This window comes from Tachypleus tridentatus, chromosome 9, assembly GCF_004210375.1.
Source record: "Tachypleus tridentatus isolate NWPU-2018 chromosome 9, ASM421037v1, whole genome shotgun sequence".
In the NCBI taxonomy this organism is placed as follows: domain Eukaryota; kingdom Metazoa; phylum Arthropoda; class Merostomata; order Xiphosura; family Limulidae; genus Tachypleus; species Tachypleus tridentatus.
The window spans coordinates 79,160,221-79,175,748 of record NC_134833.1 but is presented as its reverse complement, the minus strand read 5'-3'; the positions used below and the strand labels follow the sequence as shown (position 1 = coordinate 79,175,748).

Here is a 15,528-nt window from a genome sequence, read left to right as displayed (position 1 = left end):
CAACAACTTTGATATCCTGATGAACACTTCATATTTACACTATGGAATCAATAATAAAGGAAAGGACAGAAAACTGAAAACAGATTACAATATAAAATACACACGAAAGTATAAAAAGTAAAATCATGCATATGACAAAAATAAGTCTGAAACTTATTTTATGAAACAAAATATTAAAAAGGTATGTATACATTTCCATTTCTTAAACATTTCGTTGTACCATATGTTGATGATATCTGGTGCTAATGACATAGCTGAGGCAACTGATAACAAAATTTAAACATTTCACTTAAAACTTTTGATATTTATTTAGGAGGTTCTAGAGTTTATACAAATGAATTGTGAAATAGTACTTTTTTTTATACCCAAAATGGAAGTTACATTGCATGTGAACTATTCACAGTTAATGCAAATAAGTAAAATAAAACATGTTATTTAATGTATAGTAGAAAACAAAATCAAAACTAAATATCTATCTAATTTTTCAAAAATTACACAACCCTAGGACCATTCAAGCAAATTTAAAAGCATTAGCTAGTTTCATCTTTTTTAAGAACTTTCATGAGTATTACGCATCTACTCACAATACAAGTAGGTTGTGGTCATGGTGTTAAGTCTAACTTGTTTCATTTCCATCAGTTACACAGCATAAACCACGAATGAAGAAAAAGCACTGACCAGTAAAAACACAACTTGCACCTATATCAGTGGTTCTCAACCTTTTCTGACTTGCAGCACACTATGACAATCTGAAAATATTTGTGGCACACCTGGAAAGCCTTAACAATTTTTTTAGGTACACATTATATGGCAAGTGTTAAAAGCCTTAGAACGAAAATCATGGCCAAAGCAAGTGATATTAATGTCATCTGGGCATTGACAATACTATTGCTTGCTTTTGCCGTGAGTGTCGTTTGAAGGCTTTTTAACGATTTTGTGGTATAGCAGAAAAATCAAAACTTTTAATTTTTACGCATGTTTTCAATGTGACACTTGTCCCCACTTCCAAGAGCAAATCAAATTGAAGCAAAGCTCTAACGTAGACAAATAAGCTCGCATTTCATCATCGGCTGTAAAAAGCATCTCCCTCTTTCTGGCTTTAATCTCAGTCAATCCTGAAAATCCAATTTCGCAAAACTACGAAGATGCAAATGAAAGCAGAACTTCAACTGCTTTTGAACTGATTGCAGGATATAAATTTTTTAATGGAGATCCAAAACTCATCCAAGCTCTTTTTGGGAAACGACTGATAAAATTTGTCATTTTGTAAATCTATGAGCTGTTCTTCCTCCTCAGTTGTAAGGTTTGCTGTCTCGTTAATTCCGAATGGATAGGTCACCTAGTAATATTCATCTACAGCAGGTGACGGGAAGTATTATTTTAGTGCGGACTGTAGGTCACTTAATGTGCTCAAAGTTTGAGAGAGAATTTTCTTCTTTGATGGACATTCGTTAACAGAAGGAAAACAATCAAGGACTCCTTTTGAGATCTTATTCTTCTACAGTGTCACCTTTTCATCGAAGGCCTTCAGCTTGGATGTTGCAGTAATAATGTTTTCAGATGGTCCTTGGAGATTTAAGTTCAGAGAATTTAATTTGTCAAACAAGTTGGAGAAATTGAACCTTCAGCCACCAGATTTCATCATGAAAAGAAAATTCAAAACCTGCTTCCTCAACCTCCAAGAAAGAAATTACTTCCGTTTTTAGTTGGACAAGATGCTTTAACACCTTTCCTTTCAAAAGCCATCAAACTTCAGTGTGATACAGTACCTTTTTGTTGTCTGAATACATCGCCTCACAGAGAAGAGAGAAATGTGGAGATTGAAGTGGCAGAGACTTGATGAAATTCACCACTTGAATAACTTGATTCATAACAGACTGCAAATCTTTTGGCAAAGATTTGGAAGCAAGCACCTCTCTGTGAATCATGCAGTGAACAATCCCAATGTTTGGATTTTGTTGGTGCACCAGAGTGATGAATCCCTTCTTTTTTTCCTTGCATTGAAGGAGAGCCATCGGTGCAAATGCTGACAGTTATTCCAATGTAATTTGAAGAGCAAAATGTTTTCATTCACAAACTCAAAAATGTCTTGGCCTTTCACTGTACTTTTTAAATCTTTGCAAAATAAGTATTTGTTTATGATTTTTCCATCTTTTATGAATCAAACAAAAGCCAGAACTTGAGCTTTTCCTCTGACATCAGTAGATTTATCATCTTGAAGAGACCATAGCAGAGACAATTCATCTTCAGGCACTTTGAAGTGTTCACAAACTTGATCCTTAAAATCTGCCAACAAGTCTACAAATCTGCATGAACTTGTGTCACTGGACAGTAGAACTTGCTTAATCTTTTTGGCGGCATCTGTTCAAAGCATATTTTCAACTATGATTCCTAACTCTGGCGCAATGACTGATTCGGCCTCCGTATGCACTTTCTTCTGTTTTGCCACAACAGAGCAACCTTATAACTTGCAATCAATGCTTTTTCGGGCAGCTTCATGTAGTTCACAAGCTTCCTTGATTGTTCATGTTGTTCAGCCACGAAATTTTCGAAGTATTCTTTTGGTTTATCCTTCACAGTTGAATGTTTTGTTTCCAAGTGTCTCTTCAGTTTGCTAGGAACAAGCACCTCATTTGATAAAGCTGCATTGCAGAGTAGGCAGAATGGTAATTGAGAATGTTCTGATTCCAAAGTGATAAAACCGTATTCAATGCATTCGCTTTTGTACCGTCGTTTAATTCCTTGCTTTTGATTCAACACATTCTCCTTTGCAGCACCAAACTTACTTGAATATTTTTCCCATGGATAAATGATAAAGTTCTGCAGTTGATATAAAATTCCTACCTACAGCGTAGTAGCTGAAGCATACTGCAGAATGAGAACGTGTTCCAGAAAGCAGTTTGATTGTTTGATGCATCATTTATGATGTACGAAGCACTTGTTGCACCATAATTAAACTAACAGTCGAACTGTTGCAGTCAAAAATGAAATTTAACTGTGAACTTCTCAGTGCTCGAGTTCAATGAAAACCATCGAATGTTTTGGAAGGTTTCAGAATGTCTCTATAGTAGCTTTTATTAACTGATGTGTTTGACTTGTTTGTAAAATCCCAAGAAAATTGAATGTGTTTCAAAAATACCACAGCACACCAGCCAATTTCTCAGCACACAGGTTGAGAATCACTGACCTATATCCTAAGTGTACATAAGACAGGCAATTTCTTTCCAACTATATTTTTGATCAAGCTAACTTTTCAATAATTGTAGTTTATTTTTATTAAATAAGAATTTGTTGTACTTGTGTGTGTTGACTAATAATAAAATTTACTAACAGAAACAAAGTTTGTCATCTGAATAGTTTGCTATTGTTTAACTCGTGTTTTCACATAAGAATACTCCTGTAGTTTTTAAACAAACACAGAAAAAACATCATCAAAAGGAACAAACATTACATTAGAATCATTTGTTATCCACAACAAAAATGTCAGCCAGTCATTTTCTTAGAAATCATGTATTACTGTTTATAAAGTGTTATTTACTTTACATTGATACAGGTAGATAGAATATTTCTATCTACACATCCTGTGGAATCATGAAAGCATCTCAATAGAGGGTTAATAATTTAATTGTAATCTCTCCTTCAAGAGTGTATGTATGTCTTCTTGTAGCAAAGCCACAGTGGCCTATCTGCCAAGTCTGCCAAGGGGAATCAAACCCCTGATTTTAGCATTGTAAATCCTTAGACTTAAGATGTTAAAAACAAAGTTCAAAATCCTTACAGAGGGGTTAACCTTTATTAAAACAAGAAATCTTAATCAAAACAGTACATAGATTACAAAGAGTATGTGTGAAGTGATACACTGGCAAAACTAATTAAGGACAAAAGAATGTAGAAACATTTGGCTTAGTGTTGAGGAGGATAGAAAGTAAATAAAAAAACTTAAGTAAACTGTATAAAACAGACAAATAAACTTAACAAAAACATTAATTAAAATTTTAAAACTGTAAAATACAGCATAGGTGAAGAATTTTTGGGCTTCTAAAATGCCATTACAAGGAATAGCTTTTTTATCTAAAAGAAAAATTGTATCTCTTTTAGTCCTTTTCTTAAATTGTCATTCTTATTCATGCAAAGTTGTGTGCATGAGTGCACATTTTCATAGTTCTTCTTCTAACTCAGAGATGCCAACTGTTTCAAATGACTGAGCGTAATGATTGTAGATAGAGCCCGTACAGATATCGTACAACAACTGGATACAGTTTTGAGTCATCCATGTCTGTGGATCCATCTGTGGCTAAACTGTAAACACTGTTAGTAAGTATGCTTGAAATAATTTTGTCTTCTTCACAACCCAACATCTGTACAATGGCTATAGTTTTGGTTCTAGCACAGCCATATTTTTTTTGCTATATCAGAGTTTGGGAACATTTTTCTGAATAGATGTCCTGCATGATCGACTACAGCTAGGGGTAAATTATGAGCAATGACAAATTGCGTGAACGTCACTTCTGCATTTATGGTTTCATATTCTGAATTCTTACTCATAAATGTCGTTATCTGCATCATTTTTGTCTTTGCCTCAGCTTTATGTTGGTAAGGTGCTGATTTTGTATGTCTGGAACAATCATTTATCCCGCCATGCGCCACAGAAAAACATCGATGTGACAAACTGTACAAAATGCATGACTGTCACTAACTTTTAATGCACTGACTGGATATTTTGCACTATATTCTTTCTTAAATTTTTTATTCACAGTTTTAGTCCTTTTAGATTTGCCAGAAACAAGAAAATCTGGTGAATGAGGCTTCTTTTTCTCATCTTGTGAATAATCGCATCGGTGTTTCTATGCCGCTTAGAAAACGAGAAATACCCATAAATGCGAGCGCTGATTGGCCGACAAGCACTGATAACATAACGATGGATTCCACCACGTACCCAGTATGAAAAAGCACCTCACTCAAACTATTGGTAGATGTCGGAGATACAAATATTTTTTTTTATTATTTCAAGCACAAACATGATTATCGCAAGTAGCCATTTGGACTATGTCTTTTATTTATTGTCAAAACTTATTTGTATCTCACTAGAAATTTTCTTTTCACCCATTTCAAGCCCTGGGAGAACAATTTATCAGTTTATTGTATAGGCCTATATAATATATAATAATTTGGGAGTTGCAGCAAGTCGTAATATTTGTCTGTATGAGCATATAGTCGTAATGTATACATCAAAATTGCAATAATTATGCTCAAATCATAATGGTTTGCATTTCTGCTAATTATTACTGTTTTACCCTTAGATAAGGTACTATCAGCTATTTGTAAAGGAATTTAGTTTACAAACTTATTTTATATTTTTAAAGAATTAATCTGGTAAATATTGTAATTATTACAGTCAAATAAATTTTTTTTCTTAATTCTTGAAGAGGTACTCCCTTTAAAGCTATATTTGCTAAACAGAAGTTATGTGACTGGTATACTAGTTTTTAATTACAGATCTTTACATGAAAATCAATTTTTCAAAGTCATGAGATCATATTAAAAAATGTTCAGGTCACAAATAATTAAACAGTTTTCAAGAGCTACAGGAGATATATTCTTACAGAAAGAGAAAATGTTTTTCTTGTACAAATGAGAAAGATCACATACTTAAAATAGTTGTAGTCCATGACCATTCCAATTTTCATTGCAGTGCTGTTAAGCTACATAAAATTGTCATACTCAAAGTAAATACCTATTTACTTTCCTCATTGGTAAGCTTAGTTTTTATATATTCAAAGTAATTAAAGATGATAAAAATGTCTTGTAAGATTTCAGTTGGATTTTTTTTTGGGGGGTAAACTAGGAAAACTATCAATATATAAAAGTTTTCTACTCACCTGTAAAATTCTTTCTTGAGCTGGCAATTCTTTCAGAGCAATAAGTCTATCTAGCACAATCAGTTTCACATTGTTATCACTTTCTTTGACTATAAGTTCTATGTAACAGCTTGCAGCAGCCTGAATAAAAGATAAACAACTAAATATACTGATGTAATAAACGACCCTTACTTCTTTTCCTATTGAAAAAATAAAATTCTTTTCTTAAAGTATTATATTGGTTCTTATTAAAACAACTGATATATATATATATATACAAGGTTTTCCGTAATTTCATTGAAAATTCTTATTTCTCCTTCCAGAGAGGAGGAGATGCATTCCCTGTGCATCTTTCTTCTTTCAAACTATTCTAATTGTGAACCACTCCCTTTATTCTGAGGCAAATCATCTTGAAACCCAATGGGCATATATACTTGTCCAAAATGGAGAAAGTCAAGCTTTTTTTTCTCTATATTTCAATCAAATTAGACAAGGTTGCAAAAAATTCCTTGTGACAATCCCCAGCAGACTAAAATAGATAGATCCAAGATTTAGGCTTTTCTTCCACCTTTTACAAGAGTCAAAGATCAAAATATTTTGTAGTAGTGTTTTGGGTCTGCCATTCCTATACATTTTGATCAAGCTAGATAAGAACTTGCACAAAGATACCTTCTAAAAACAGAGAAGTTAGAAGTAGTGCTGTCGATTTTCAGTAGTGAAATGTAAAAGAGAAAACATTTGCCATGCATATAACATGGAACTCTGAATTAAGACATTGGCTTTATATACAATTCATTCAATGCACGTAAGTTGCATACACCTTGCCAAAGAACTGATCTTATTTGCAAAAAAAATTACCTGTAAAAGTTTTGTTACTGTAAATAAAATTAGTTACACATACTTACTGTAATATCTATTGTGATGTCACAATCTGTTGTGCTCCAATATATTCTCATAAAAAAAATCTCAAATTGATACTGTGTTAAGTGAACATTCCTCTCAAGCATGTATTCTTAATAGTTTATGCTCTTCCCCATCTTGAATAAATTTTCTTCCAATCAACTATATTCTGAGAATCTCAGCAAACAAGATTGATCAGGGGAGGCATGTTACATTTGCTTGTGACAGATAACCTTAAGTTCAAATTAAAATTCCTAGCAAAACTACAAGCAGATAATCTGAACATTCTACACCCTAATGCAAATTAATTGAAACAAGATGGAAAATTACAATGTTTTTCAATTTTTTGTTTTATTTCTGAGAATCCAAAAATTACTCACAAATTAATACAATATGACCGCCTTTATTTTTCAGAAGATCATTAATCCACTTTGGCGTCGAGTCCACAAGTTGACTGCAATCTTTATTAATTTTTGGATTGCAGTACCACACCTCAATTATGGCCTCAATTAGGTTGTCTTTCATAGTACAGTCTTTTCCCCCAAAGTCTTTCTTTACAAATTGCCCAAAGATTTTCAATAGGATTTAAGTCCAGAGTTTCTATGCCAGTCCAGCACCTTTATTCGCATTGTAGTCATAAAATTCTTCACAAGTTTCGATGTGTGGGATGCAGCCAGATCTTGCTGAAAAATGCCAGATCTGGAAATCTCTTTTCCAATTCTGGAACGATTCTCCTCTGCAAAATTTCAATGTACTGTGGTCCTCGCATCATACCTTCTATGATATGTAAGCCTCCAATGCCATAGTAGCTGAAGAAGCCCCAAAACATCTTCTTCAAGGGATGTTTTACGAACTGATTGATGTGAGATTCTTGAAGTTTCTTACCTGGAGATCTGTGAACATGCAGACTTCCTTGACCCTGTACGAAGAAATGAGTCTCGTCACTGAATAACACCTTCCTCCATTGTTCTTGTGTCCAGTTCTTAGATTTCAGACCCCATTGATACTGTTTTTTCTTCATTGAGTTGGTAAGAAGTTGTTTTTTGACTGGTCTCCTTGCCCTTCTAACTCAATTTCGAATGACGTAATATTCCTCAAAATTTCGTCACGTATCCCAAAAATAGATCGACCATACAGCAAAACACAGCTAATGATGCCGTCTGTATTAAAAAATGACTATTAAAGGAAATCAGCGGGTCCAGCGAGCCTACACCGGCCACCATGCTGAAAATGACCATTTGTTTCAATTAATTTGCACAAGGGTGTACATCTTACAAGATGTAATTACACTGTATATATTTTACTCAGTATGATTGTAAAAGAAAAAAAATTATCTTATTTATATATCCCTTTAAAACTTTTAAACATGTTGTAAATAGTTTTATAGTAATAAGTGAATAATATGAAAAATTAGAGTGAAATTACATGAAAATGCTCCAGCATTGCACTTAACTTTCTGTTTGTTTATATAGCAAAGCCACATCTGGCTATCAGTTACATCCACCAAATGGAATCAAACCCCCAAATTTTTGCTTTGTAAATCTGTACACTTATGATCAAGAGTTTGTTATGAATTTTGTGCAAAGCTACACAAGGGCTATCTACACTAGCCTTTCCTAATTTAGTAGTGAAAAACAAGAGGGAAGGCACCTGGTCATTACCACCTAGTGCCAACTCTTGGGTTACTCTTACCAACAAAGAGTGGAATTGACCATCATATTATTATGTTATCCATGACTGAAAGGGCAAGCATGTTTGGTAGGACACGGATTCAAAATCATGATCCTTAGATTGCAAGTCAAATGCTCTATAAATTTGACCATGATGGTAAAAAAAGGAAAGATTATTTAATTTATACATCTGTTTAAAACTTTTATACATGTATCATTATTAACAAGTTTTATGGCAAGAAGTGAACCATATGAACAAGTAGAAAAATTACATGAAACACTTTAGCACTGCATTTCTTGCAAAAATTTAGAAAAATATACTCTTTCTATATCATAAAAACACATTTCACACAATACAATAGATCATGAATCAACATTATTTTAGTAATTATCATTCATCAACATACTCATAAACAACAGCTAAATGTTTTTCCATACTGCAAACCTTTTAATAGGACCAGTCCATGTCAAAGATTAATAGATATTGATACTGTTTGAAAGATTATTGGTTTCATTGATGTATTTTACCAGGTTTTACATCTATAGATCAAATGATTTTTGTGTGAGAAGCCACCAAATATTTGTCCTGAAATTGCTCCCAAATAAGATCAGTGACACAGAAATACCAATAACGTTTTTACTTGTATTTCCACGTATACAGTAAATTGTTGATAGAAAGTTCTTTTAAAAAATTGCCTATTCAGTTAGCATTTAAACATTCAGATTTCTGATCTTTGACCTCACTTGGATTGCTTCAGCCCCAATTTGGTTGACCAAAATAAAAAGGTTAAATACTGCAGTTCAAACCATCCTCCAAGTTTGCATCAAAAGTCAGCATAGGATCTTGATGGGATCGAGAGACATTAATTCATTACATTGTATCATTGCAGTTTCATAAGTAATAATAAAAAAAATTATGAATTACTGAAAAGAAAAATAAAACTTACAAGAGGGTAGAAAATGCAATCAATCTGTCAGAATATGTATACGATACCTCTTACACCTCTCAGTAATTCATTGTGCTAATATAGCCTCATGCAATAACTACTGGGATGGTAAAACAGGTAAACTTGTAGTTGTACACAATGTAGTAGTACATAATGTTACACAGACTTAAGAATTTATGGCTATGAACTGCTGATTGCCTTTGATTCTCACCAAATGACTTGTTCCATAAAAAAAAACTTCAAAGAATACTTGTGATTTAAGTAACATTAGATTTCTCTATAAATTTATACCAACTAAACAGAATGACTGAGTTATGAGTGAAATGTTTGCTGGAAATGAAGGTGATATGTGCTGGCTACAATATAAAAGAGACAGAATTCACCACTTATGTTAGATTCCAATAAATATGTGACTGAAAAATCTCTCATCCTTCCAAAAAGAAAACAGAAGATTTGTGCATAATTAAATTTGACATAGTTTAAAGTATTCATATGGAACTGCAAATTTCATACAAGGTTAAAAACTGTGCAGAAAGAACTGAACTCAAATTAGTCTCCCTGACAGTACTTAAAGGAAATCTCAACAGAAGTGAAGACAGATTCAATTGAAAAAGAGATATCTAGTCAATGGATCACTTGGGGAGTTTCCTATGGCTAAAAGTTGCTCCAGAAAGGGTAGGCAAAAAATTTAAGTGCATTAAGGAGACTATCAGAAACATCCAAAGTTGATGGCTTCAGAAATGTGAAAAAAAAAGTTCTGAGAATGTGGAATAACTAGTACAGAGTACATTTCATACTTGTTTTCTACCTGATATTGCTATAATATAATCTAACATCAGCACAATGAACTGTTAGTGGGCATAAAAGTAGTTCAAAACAATTTCTTACATACTGACTTAAATTAAACCTCTATACTTTCCAAGTGGTTTTTCATTTTCAGTCATTCCCAAGGTGATCACCTACAAAATCAAAATAATGAACTGTAATGAGTGAATACCTCTTGATCTAATCAAGCTTCCCAGGTGGCTTTTGAGTACAGAATATAGTGTAAAGTTCAGAACCTTGATTTTGGTTATCTCTGTTGGAGCAAATATTCCAAATGATATTTATGGTTAACATTTCTTGGTCAAAATTCTGAATGTTAGAAAAAAAAATTCAATTTGGCTAGAATAAAGAGAGGTTTCCAGCAATTATTTATTTTTCACTATACAATTTAAAAATTTTTGGTCTCATCTGAGAGCCAACTGGGGTCAAATATTTGATCTCCTGATGTGAAACTTAGCTAAATCTTATATCTCTAACACAAACATCCTTGCCAATTACTTTCACAACTAGAAGAGATCAATTAACCTTCATGAAGTGAAGGAGTTCACTTGAACTAATCCAGTAACAGATGTACCCTCTATTTTTAATAAGAAAGCATTCAAAATGTTGTAGAAAATTGAAGAAATTATTAACGTGCTCTAAAGAAAAAAGGAGGTTTAATGACAAAATTTCTTCTACTTATTTATACTGTTCTGTAACAGAAATGTTAGCATGTTAAACACTGAATGGGTGTAATCTGACATTTAATATTTTAATTATTTAAAATAAAAAACATTAATTTAATATGTTATAAACTAGTCACAAAAACCACATAAACTAACAAATATCATAAATGTTAACAAAAATTAAAATATTGTATATCAAGAGTACTGTTATTGAAAAAAAAAAAAAAAAAATCTAAAGTGAAACAAATGTTCTACCTTAATGGCTGTTGGAGCACTTGATAGGGTGACTAGAGTTCCTGCAGCTTCATATCTCACAGCTGGGCTATTTGAGTTCAGCAAGTTGTAAATACATCTTATGAAACGGGAACGCTCAGCTGGATTGGCATGACAAACCTTATAAATAAAAAGGTTTTTGAAAAAACTCAAATAAGCAAGTGAGAAAAATATGAGCTATGTTACACATTCAACACTGATAATATATAAATAGTGAACAAAAATAAGGTTATTAGATGAAAAGTAATTTTAGAGTAAACAAATATTCATTAAATGCTATCTCATTTACTACATAAAATTTATTAAGAAGTATACATAAGGAGAGAATTTTTTTGTAAAATAACAGAATGATCTAGAGTGGCTTGTGACAATATTAAAAACACAAAAATCAAATGAAACTGCATTTCTACTGTGCATTTGGCATGAACTTAAAAGCTTTAGTGTCTGTCCAAATTATTCATAGAAGCCAATGTTAGTGTTGCAAATTTACTCCTTTTGTTTTTTTTTAATTATAAAACATATATAAACATATAGAGCCTTATCTTTTTCTGTAATGCAAATATGGTATTAATACATGTAATGTTTTGAAACTAAGAAAGGTAATTGTCTTCATTTCACCTCTAAATTTACTTTTTTATCACCATATTGCTTTTTCCTTCCTCAACACTACCTTTCTTACACTACTCAAAGTAGTGAATTTCCAACAATTCACATGATAGAGTATCTGTAATAATATTTTCCACTGAAGGCATTCATCAACTGGTTTTTACAGATCTATACACCCATAAAGTTTGCTCTCACTGATGTTCACCTATCAACTGGTCAATTTTCAGTAATTAAAGGGAATGTGTCAGTAGCACTATGTATTCATTTCTGAAAGTCTAATTAGCCACACTTGACATCTTTTTTTTTCCATCATTTCTTTTATCCAAGAAAAATGTTTTAGTGGCAACCATTGAGAACTCACAATTGACTTCCCACAGCCAGTGGTTTCCTTACCACAAAAAATATGTGCAATAAAACAGTAGTTACAAGCAGATGTGGAGAGAGGACTTTGAACAAAGTACACAGTATGATCCCATAAACACTGTAGCTATTTCAAAATGGCCATAGACCATAGCTGGATAGCATTTTACGTAACAGCTATGGCAAAATCATAGAAGTAGACATATCTGCTTCTGCTCAATTGATGAAACATGCATGTTTAAATACTTATCATAAAATTGATAATGTTTTAAAATCCAACAGAAATATTACTTACAAAATAATATCTACCTTCTTATACCTTATTTTTAATTTTTTTTTTTTTAACAAGGATAATAAAATATTCTTTAAAATTAAGCCCTAATCAGACTTACTGACAAAGTCTAGTTTACTGCACTTGAAATAAATGAAATAAATTTTATTCAACAAAAATAAGAAGTACAATTTTAGGTATAAACAGAATCAATTTCAAAAATAAATTAGATCCACACATTATTGTTAACTTGTTAATTGCTGAATCTATATAATAGTATATTGCTCATTTTTTCCTAAACATAAAATTCCTACTTTGTTATATAATCATTTCTACAATGCACTTTAACTTTAATATTTGCCATTTATTAAATTAGAATTAACAATAAAATACTGATAACATAGGTTTTCATTTTTATGCTAAGCACAAAAGCTTTAGGGAAAAATCTGGAATGTAAACCAAGTTATTTATTATGTTTTATCACCCTTACAGCAGAAACTTATCATTTATTCACAGGTAAATAACAAGACCAAAATTACATATTGGTTACAATTTAAATGCATGATATTGCACAAAAATCCAGTTTTATTTTTATTACTATTATTAAAAAATGTTTTCCATATTTTACAAAATCACACTCTTAGTATAAAACTAGCATTAAAAAGAAAGTGGTGGCATGAGGAGCTATACTTGAGTTGTAAAACACTTGCTAGTTACTCAAATGTAAACAGTTTCATTTTGCAGCTTGTCAATGTAAAAACCTAATACTGTTCATTATATCAAGTCCTCATTATAATACAGGGTTGTAAAAAGATGCACCTCATAAGGATTTCTAATAACAATACACTTATTATAATAATAAACTTCCTTTTTTATGTTAATGTTCAAATTTCAGCAATTGCTTTTGAATCAATATGTGCTTGAAAGATACTAGATAGCAATTCAAACATTTATTTCAATAAACAAAAAAGGTAATTACTTTGTTTTTATTCAAAATCCCTCTGAAATGCAACTTTTGCATCATCCTATATATAAAGGTATTTTTTTCAAGAACAGTTATTTCAATAATTATGAAAACAACCTGTAAATGGTTTTAAATATAAACATTTAAACCATTAGTTGAAAACAAATGTACACATACAAATTTGTTAGCTTATAAAAATGCAAATACAAAGCTTACATCATTTCTTGCTTCATGTGCATTGAAAGGGTAAAAAAAACAAGATAGCTTCACTGATTATTTTAAAATGATAATTTGCTAATGAAATGATAAATATGCAAACTGACCTTATAGATAAGCTCTACAGTAATTAACTGGAGGATGTCTCCAAATGAATGAACCTGGTCTACACATGAGCTTAGGTAGCTTAAAGCTCTCTCCTGATCAACATGGATTAGCATCATGAAAGCATTTCTTTTACAAGACATATCTTGTTCTGTTTCTAGAAAATTTGCCACAAGTTCAGGAGCATCCGGTATCAAGAAGTCAAAATTTCTACATGGGCATAAAATACTCTTGTATTTTATACTGTAATAAAATTAGAATAGATACCACTTGTTGTAATTAACATTAATGAAATTGAATCATTAGATTTGAGCTACCACATACTGAAAACATTTTTCTTACAAATTTCATATATACCCATTTCCATATATCCCATACATGTTTGCAATTATTTTTCTTTTAAACTTACTGATAGAAACTTACTTTTAAACTGATAGAACATCTAAATAAAGAACAGATAAACAAATACCTGCATTTGAAATTATTTACTTCTTTATAATCACATTTGTACTTACAGTAGTAGGATTTTTTGTCAAACTTTCAAATGGTCAAAATTCACTATATGCAGTAATATAAGTTCTTGAAGTACCTTCACTGTATTAAATAGCAACTATTAAATTAGAAGACTAAAAGAACTTAGCAGCAGTTTAGACATATGAAAAGCACTTAATGAAATAAATATCTTATATATTTTAACATTTTAGTTATTACCTTTGCCACAGAAGGTGGATGAACGTTATGTTTTTCATTCCTGTGTGTATTTGTCAGCAAGGTTTCCAGAAAATGGCCAAATATATTTGAATGAAAGTTTATACAAATTTTGAATACAACCCAATTTATAAGTTATTGTTGAAGGGATCAAGGTCAAAGGTCAAGCCACAATAAGGTCACAAAAATTAAAAGAAATTCCCCTATTTGTTAATATAAGGGACCCATTTTTCACACTGTATTTGCTCTATAAATCAGTTAAAAATGATTAGATTTTAATGAAACTTTGTGGATGTATGTAGATTATTCCTCCTTGTTCTGCCAAAAAATGGTTCACGTACATAAACAGTGACTGACATATGGAAATACTTACATATTTTTTGAGAGTTGAATGCAGTAAACTTTGCATAGTGAAGGTATGCATTCTACTGAGTGCCTCTAGATTTTATATTTTGAGTTTTTCTGTCACATAAGTTTTAATAACTCATCAGTGTAATAAAACACATAAGTGAATTACTGATGTAAACATCTATATACCAACTGGATGTCTTTACCAACTATTGACATCATTAATTCATAGATCTTATCAAAATGAATAGTTATCATACTTGAAAATGGTGAAAATTGCCAAAACAGCATTTCTGCGCACGTATGAATGTCGGTGCTCTAAACATGTACGAATTGCAGGCATAAGTGGCTCTAGTAGTTCTGGTTCCTTAAGTTTGCACAAAAACCGTAGTGTTGAGCCTCTGATGAACTCATTTGGATGCTGAAGGTCCTGAAAAGTTAATTTATTCCATTTATAATTTACTGTTCTTAATATCAAAACATTTTTTACATGAAAATGTTAACACAGAATAATATAGTTACTGGAAAATGAAGTAGAAAACTATTTCAATACACTGAGTACAAGAAAGGTTTAACTTGTGTTAGACCATATCTACAGTTGGTAATACAGCATCAATCTCTTTTAACTTATCTCTGTACAAGACTATTCATAACTAAATTGCCCAGGTACAACTATTTAATGCACTTGTTGTGTGGATTGTTTTTACTGTGTTGTAAATACAAAACTATTTGAAAGTTCTTGAAACTTAAGATGGACTTTCTACAGGTTATTTAACTTCTACAAAATAAAATCTATGACATTTGTATCAACT

General features: G+C 31.7%; 1 protein-coding gene across 1 annotated transcript in view; it reads right to left on the bottom strand.

Moving 5' to 3' along the window:
• betaCOP (coatomer subunit beta) overlaps positions 1 to 15,528 on the bottom strand; it is a 55,898-nt gene that overhangs the window by 29,923 nt on the left and 10,447 nt on the right. The window contains exons 4-7 of the mRNA XM_076455266.1: positions 14,977 to 15,146; positions 13,663 to 13,870; positions 11,121 to 11,258; positions 5,880 to 5,999 (exon numbers count right to left, since the gene is read on the bottom strand). Of these exons, the coding sequence (XP_076311381.1) occupies positions 5,880 to 5,999; positions 11,121 to 11,258; positions 13,663 to 13,870; positions 14,977 to 15,146 (636 nt within the window). The remainder of the gene's footprint in view (positions 1 to 5,879; positions 6,000 to 11,120; positions 11,259 to 13,662; positions 13,871 to 14,976; positions 15,147 to 15,528) is intronic.